The sequence below is a fragment of the Schistosoma mansoni genome, assembly GCF_000237925.1.
Source record: "Schistosoma mansoni, WGS project CABG00000000 data, chromosome 2 unplaced supercontig 0120, strain Puerto Rico, whole genome shotgun sequence".
Classification (NCBI taxonomy): Eukaryota; Metazoa; Platyhelminthes; class Trematoda; order Strigeidida; family Schistosomatidae; genus Schistosoma; species Schistosoma mansoni.
In genome coordinates, this window is record NW_017386000.1 from 314,862 (window position 1) to 322,292 (window position 7,431).

The 7,431-nt window shown below is 37.5% G+C and overlaps 2 protein-coding genes across 2 annotated transcripts in view; one reads left to right on the top strand and one right to left on the bottom strand.

Annotated features, from left to right (window-relative positions):
- Positions 1 to 3,010, top strand: Smp_013810 (hypothetical protein). Its single transcript, XM_018791561.1, has 3 exons — positions 1 to 452; positions 2,284 to 2,530; positions 2,666 to 3,010. The coding sequence occupies exons 1-3, from the start codon at positions 39 to 41 to the stop codon at positions 2,983 to 2,985; spliced, it is 981 nt and encodes a 326-aa protein (XP_018645271.1). The 5' UTR covers positions 1 to 38; the 3' UTR covers positions 2,986 to 3,010.
- A 2,054-nt stretch (positions 3,011 to 5,064) lies between these two features.
- The window catches only part of Smp_129630 (tRNA pseudouridine synthase D, putative), a gene marked incomplete at both ends in the record, with an annotated part of 16,542 nt that continues 14,175 nt past the window's right edge, over positions 5,065 to 7,431 (bottom strand). The window contains 2 exons of the mRNA XM_018791562.1: positions 5,065 to 5,168; positions 6,297 to 6,494. Of these exons, the coding sequence (XP_018645272.1) occupies positions 5,065 to 5,168; positions 6,297 to 6,494 (302 nt within the window). The remainder of the gene's footprint in view (positions 5,169 to 6,296; positions 6,495 to 7,431) is intronic.

Genomic DNA, 7,431 nt, shown 5'->3' on the forward strand with positions numbered 1-7,431 from the left:
GTTTCATAGATTCATATCTGTACATCACTCGTGTCATAATGAAAATAACTCAAGCATCACTAATTGTTATATACTCATTTCATTTACTTTTTACTGAAAGCCTACTACGAACTGAACAACCGGAAGGTTATCGCGTAGAACGGGTTGGATTACACGGAAGGAGAGTCAACTTTACATGGTACAGGAATGTAACAATCCGCAGCTGGGTTCAGGCAGCTGACAAGTGCTCTTATTTAAATAGCCTGCTTCCTAAAGTTAATGATATGCGTTATTTCTACAAGACATTACAGTCGGATGATATTATTTCATCAATAAGTAAAACATCTGAGAATAAAACACACAGTGGTGTCGTCTTTTATCTTGGAGATGTTCTAGAAGCTACAATGGACTATCCTAATATCGAAAGTGGCGAGAGAATGTGCCTGACAATTGAGAAGGTTCCGGGATCCCAGGTAAATCATAATCTTGTTTTCTCTTAACTAGTACTAAGAATATCCTCATGCGTAGTGAGTTTAGCACACTTGAAGTCTAGTAGTTTGTTATATTAAAGGTGCAACGCACTTTCTCATTACCTCGAGACGTATCATGTTATTCTTATTATAATCCGTTTTCACTCGTTAAGAACTGATTCTGACAACGGGACTCCCAATGTATATTTCCCATCTTCTCCAGCCATTGGTAAACCAGTACAAATTAGCATAACTGCTACTAATTTACGGATTGATACTACCTCTCTATTTAGTCCCCTAACTTTTTTACAACTTACTCCTACACCATCTATCATCGCACATAGAAGCAATCAGTAACTAGATGTATCTAATACAGATCTCAACTACTTTTTCCGATGGAAATTCACTACATCACTCGTCGACTTGCCATGATTACCTAGTACTCTATTGCTAAGCTCAGCACTGGGGCACTCAATGGTCCCGACACGCACAAGGAATGCTTCGATGCATTTGTGGTTGGATACTAGGGACTTACGAATGCCCTCTATTCTTAATGACTATGCTTCTCACTTATTGGTTAGAACAAAGCAGAGTGCTGCGCACTATAGTTGTTCTGTGGGTGAGAGGCGGAAATCTTGTTCACACTAAAAGAAATGTAGTTTGTTAATGACCAACCGGATGTGCCAGGTCCGCGTCGAAATTTCGTCAAACAACCAACCTTCCGAAGTTAACAAAATTTCCAAAGTAAAGCGGTCTACGCACTTTACTTCACACCGTATAATTAATTCAAGGGTTGATGTGAGTTAGTTCTGAGTCAACATTTTGTATTCCAATGGAGAAAAACGCATCCCAAACATTTTCGTATTGTTTTAAGCAGTCCAACAGGACTATCATCGATGTACTCCAAATAAACAAGAGAATATCATGGTAGTAGGTCGATTCTGGATAAATCAGACGATGAAAGCGTTATCTCTAAGCGGATGTCAACAACAAAGTTAAATAAAAACGGAAGCGGAAAACCCTAATAAACATCATTTGAAGTCATCAGTTCCTGTGACAGTTCAACATAAGCTCTGACTCGACCGGTCATGTTCGAGTAAAAAGCCCATACAAAATTAATGTAATTGCTTATATGCCTTTCATCAACAGACATTGGCATGAAACTTGTCCATCCATCGAATGCTTCCTCAACGACTATAAGCTGACAAAATACGAATATGTGGTCTACACACTTATGTAGTGATCTGGTTTTCTCGAGCTAACTCATCGCGATCCCTAATTAGGCGTCGGATAATTAGTGAGGTTGGTACTTTAGACATGATATCAGTCAAACTGGTTCCTCTGTGGTTGCCATAAGAGGATTTTCTCCCTTGTAATCTGGAACGATCAGCGATTTAACCTGGTCATGAAATCGCATTTTATTTCCAAGCTGTAGCTAATACCTCAGTCAATCTAACCACTAGAGATGGATCACCACAAGGCGATTATACTGAATGTAGAAAAACGTATCCGGAATGCTTTTTACTGTCATTTGACCTGACATTTATTTGCACGAAGCTACTGAAACGTATCGATCTCGTTCTCAGAAACAGTTCATAATGACATACTTTCGTAGAACAGTTTTGTTCGATGATGTCGAAAAATGTATTGGTACGTCTCTTCAACCAGGATTAGTATCATAAACGAAATTTATGAATATGCGGTGGATTTTTTGTGGAATATAAGTAGCTATCTGGTCTGTTTAATAGCAACCATATTTGTTACATATATTTAAATTACATAATGATTATAATTCGAGGAGATTGAGTAACTCGTTAACCCTTTATTTTTTCAGTTACATCTAGCCGAATCATCTGCAGTAAAAAGTTGTCTAACCCATGCTAACCTACTTGTATGTAAATCCGAAGTAGACAGTAGCAGCGTGACAAATTACGATGATGATTCGTACCCACATATGTGTAATTTTGTGGATGATAAATGGTTTGGTCCATTGCCAAAATGGATTCTTGATTTGAAGCAAAAAGCTGAATTCAGACAAGACCATATATGCCTAAAAAAACTTTTATTCTATATTACAGCAGGTAAGTAAGCTTAATACCAGCATATACTTGTTGAATGTTAGATCTTTGCTATGAACTGTAATGCATAAATTCTTTTACAACAACAGTTCAATCATAATGGTTCGTGTTTTACGTTTAAATTTCTTATTCATGTAGTATGTTCTGGGCTAATTATCGTCGTTTTCATCACAAGTACATTAATTTTGGCTGTTCGGTACAAATGCCTAGTTCTAAAAATGAAAAGAAAACAGATTGGAACGGATGGAATCAACGTCTGGGCGCAAGGTTCAGAAATATCATCACAATGTCCTTTAGGTGAAACAGATGGAAGATTAGATATTCTAGCTGATTCAGCGTTTCGTCGTGATCTTAGTGGTTTCACAAGAGGAAGTTATAAAGAAGCACTAGTTAATAGCGGGTATCAAAGAATTTCAAATGGACGAATTAAAGGCCTCCATACATCGGGAAAACCTTGATCTGCAAATGTAACATGTTAGTGTACCTAACAGATATCAAGTACTTTTAAACCTGACTGAATAAAACACTGTATAGTTGTTTATAAGAAATTAATTTTTGTTTTTTTACAAAATTATTTTATTTGTTTGAACACATAAATATTGGTACAAGGGGGCCCCAGATATATATGCGCCACACAATCGTATGAGGGCTATGGTACTGCCCGGACCGAAGCAGGCTTTTATAAAATACTTGTACTTTTATAAGCATTTATGTATATTTTTGTAGTTGAAATCATGAGTCAATTGAAGCTAGACCACCATGGAAAGCCTGGTTTATATATATGGTTGTGTTTGTTATGATAAGTCATCGAATAGGCCGAATTTGGGCTAAAAAGTATGTCAAATTTCATACACCGTGCGATGTAAGGCGCGAACTGATTGGAATGTACTCATTAGTCGAAAGCAATGAAACAATTTGACCCTAAGTCAGATAAATTTGACAGTTCTACAAAATTCTTCCTGATAATAATTGTAAGGTGACTGTCAAACCAAAACGTTACAGAAACATATCTTGAAACTGAAAAACACCGCGACTACATATTTGATTTTCAGACTAGCTTTTGATGACGTGTGTTTTCTGAGCTGCATCGTTTAACCATTAACGCAATACCCACATAACAACAAAGGTTGACTCAGCGAAGTGTCACTACCCAAAAGATAAGCTTGTATTTCGCACCACAACAGTCGAAGAATGCTGCACAAATTCCTGTGCCATAGCGCTAAGTACTTTATATCTGATAATAGTCAAATTTTGCACAGGTTCCCTCGAATGCCCTGGTACGGTCGAGGGTGAAGAGTCACTTCTCCCTCTCGAAATGCTCTCACATGGCCGCGTGCATACAACCACTGCCAGGGGAGTCTTACCGCCTTCTCGCGGCATTACTGTTACTTACAAGATTGAGAGGACAGAAAGTGAATGTCCGGTGCTTTAACCGGGTCGGTGGATACCGAGAACCCATTTAGGATAGTTAGAAAATCCTGACTCCAAACCAATGGTGTACATGGCCTCCAGGATTTTAAGGGGATAAATGGCGTATGAACCACTTGTTGGTGACCGATTACCATATGACTGCATCTTCTTACGTTTCTCCACTGCCTTGTGGATTGGACCTTCAGGTCGAAGGCTAGGGGAGTGGCCCCCTAATAAGACTACCTTCGGTTTGGGTTTTTCGGGCGCATATCTACTTAGTGCCTTCTCAGAATTTCACTACCCGCCCCCCTGTGGAAGAGCATAAGTCGCTCACCACTGTTTTCCATCGAACTTTGTCCTGGGAAATCATCTCTAGTTGCTATTCATTCTTTTGATGTCCGCTTTCGATTCCTGACGTAGTGTGTTCTTCGGCTTTCCTTTGTTACGTTTTCCTTCAGGATTGCAGGTAAGCGCTTGCATCGCGATGCAGTTTTACGATTTCCCCAATGTATGTCCTACCCATTTCCAGCGTCTTAACAAATTTCCTATTCAGCCGGAAGTTGTTTTGTTCTCTCCCACAGGCTGTTGCTGACTGATTTTCATAAATAGTCTCGTAATTAGTACAAAGCTAATGTACGAACAGGAGAGTTATCCGTTTATCACTCAGTTAGTAGATGGAGAGAGTTTCGCCAAATGCTAGCCATATATATATATATATACATATATATATATATATATATATATATATATATATATATAACATAGGTCTCTTGAACCACGACACTCAACTTGTGAGCCTTCATTATTTTGAGGACTTGAGTTTGAAGAACTATAATTAAACCAGTAGGCTAAGGGCTACGTAAATCTCAATAAGACACAGAAAAACCGATGTGTGTTTCATAGAAAAATTCCCATTCTTCTTCAGTAGACTAATAACTCATGTCTGATTGATTTTGTTTGCTTTTAAACAGACTCCTGCAGGAACCAGTTTTGGGACTACTCAAAATGGTAAAATCTGCTTGGATAATTTTTTAAAGTAGAACATACATAGATCATGTTAATTTACACATAATTTTATGGGATACGGTTTAGGAAATCAAGTTTCAGAAAGGAATCTTCATAAACTTCTATTTCTTTTCTATAACAGTTTTCGTTAATTCGCGTATCGCCATGGTAGCGTAGCTCGATTTCGGTAAATCAAACGTCAAGACGACAGCCTGTTTTTTTTCATCTGAAATAAATAGAATTCCATGAATACAGTAAGGGTATAACTTCTATCACGTAGATATATAGATTAACATAAAGTATCCACAGAAACGTTATTAATAGTAACCTGTACACAGCTTTAAGAGACCTTTTTTACAAGAATTTCAGTGGTCCTTAGATACTGCTTTGAGAAAGCATCAGCTTATGTTAGGCGTGAGTAGGAGTTATGAATAAGTAGACTGCCGAACGCTAGGTTTTTAGAAGTTCTTCGTTACTAATTAGGATATGAAACAGATTTTTGAAATTTGCAGCCCAACGGTAAATCATACGCATTTTCACGGGCTTTTTAAATGGCTAATGGCAAATCTAAAGGATTCTGACTAAGCTTGTTTCCAGAAATACTAGAATAATGTGGAGCGTTATCAAGCTGAGACAGATATTGTTTGTTTTGTGATACTTCACACTTGATGACAAGAACCCTTTATTTTAAACTCATTTGGATGATCTTACTAAAAACTAGTTGCTTAACAAACACATTAATTAGCGAATAGTAGAGATAAGGTATATTTTACTGTAGCTTGCATGGAATAGTTTAATTCTTAAATACCGTAATCACTTGCTGTTGGAGAGGATATTATACAACCAGGAGAAATACTACACAAATTCTAAACCTCTTAAAATGTAGCATTATACAGTCTGCGAATTAGTTTTTAGATGAGCGATATCTATTGAATGAGGACTAGTGGTACCACCAACTTGGTGTCTAAAACAAAATAAGAGGCGAAGGATTTGAAGCCATTAAAGTTGTATAACTGTAAATCAGTTACAGATGTTATACTGTGTTTTAAAAATCCAGCTAGGAATGGAAAGACACTGGATAAAGTACGTCACAACTCGTATATCAAATATTTGTTTTTGTCCATGAACGAAATACTTCGTTAGTAAACACATTTAAATTATAAGTTGGAGCCACACGAACAAATTGCATCGTTAATACGGTTATGCTCAATATGACTCAAGTTTAACGGTGAAACAAACATGTCAGCATAGAAAGACACACTATCTTAAATTATTAAGCGTACATTTCATTCACCATGATATATTGATAAAATGTATACCAATGAAAGTATTAAAAGAAAATCGGTTTAATTACCTTTATCTAAACAGATATCATTATTTTGTGTCTCATTTTGTGAAGCAGAAGTTAAAACATTATTTGTAATTGTACCATTTAGTATCTGAAGATCGGACTTCACTAGAGGTATACCAGGGTTTGAATATTCATGAAATTCATATTTTACGTTTTCTGGGACAACAATTAATTTCCGATAAGAACCAGGGAGTGCAAAGTCTCTACAACAACAATGAAATTTCGCTAAAATTCAGATTCTAAATGTGCATTGAGATGGAATCCAAAAAAACTTGATGGGTGGAGCGGTCATTGCTAATAAATCGCAAATCATTATGGGGATCAAACTTCAAGCTCAACAAACCTGTCTTGCTTTAACTGAATAATTATGAATGGTATAAAAAATTTACAGCTTAGTGCAATGCTGGAAAAAGAGGAAAACGAAGACACCACAGTTGCTAACATTTCCCCCCTTGTTTACACTTTGAGGAAATTAGAGACGATGACATTAGGATTCATCTATCTCATAAGCGATAGGTGAGTACAATAGTTTCTGCTGCCGAATGGGTAGAAAACTTTTTATTCATATAGATATGATATTTACTACTTTGTTTCACCAATAGTCAGTGTGTTTAATCCTCATTATATGTTATCATTCAATGGTCTAGTTCGAAGATTTAATCTGTGGAACTTACGAATACAAATACAATGACTTTTAAAAAGGGTTATACGAAATTGGAAAAGGGTCTGTTATTGTGGGAACATAAGATGGTGGTTGGAGGTGATCAACAGGAAACCCTGGACCCGGGTTTCGTGCTACTTGGCACTCGTCAGCAAGGTGTACCCGTAATTTTGAGGGAACTGGTGCTTCCTGACGGATTCGATCCCGTGTCATTCAGCTTCACAGTCAGAGACGTTACCACTGAGCTATTCGGGCCGCGACCGACCTCCTGTAGGACTGAGATGTAATCACAATTGATTGATCACTGGGTGGTGATCAATGTCATGCGTGTCAAGTCCTTCTTAGTGCTGATCGAATGCTATCGATCAAGTTGCACGAAACTCGGGTCCAGGGTTTCCTGTGGACCACCTCCATCCACCATCTTATCTCTATATATATAGGGCACGCAGAGTCGAGCCGCGTAGACTGGTGGCCACA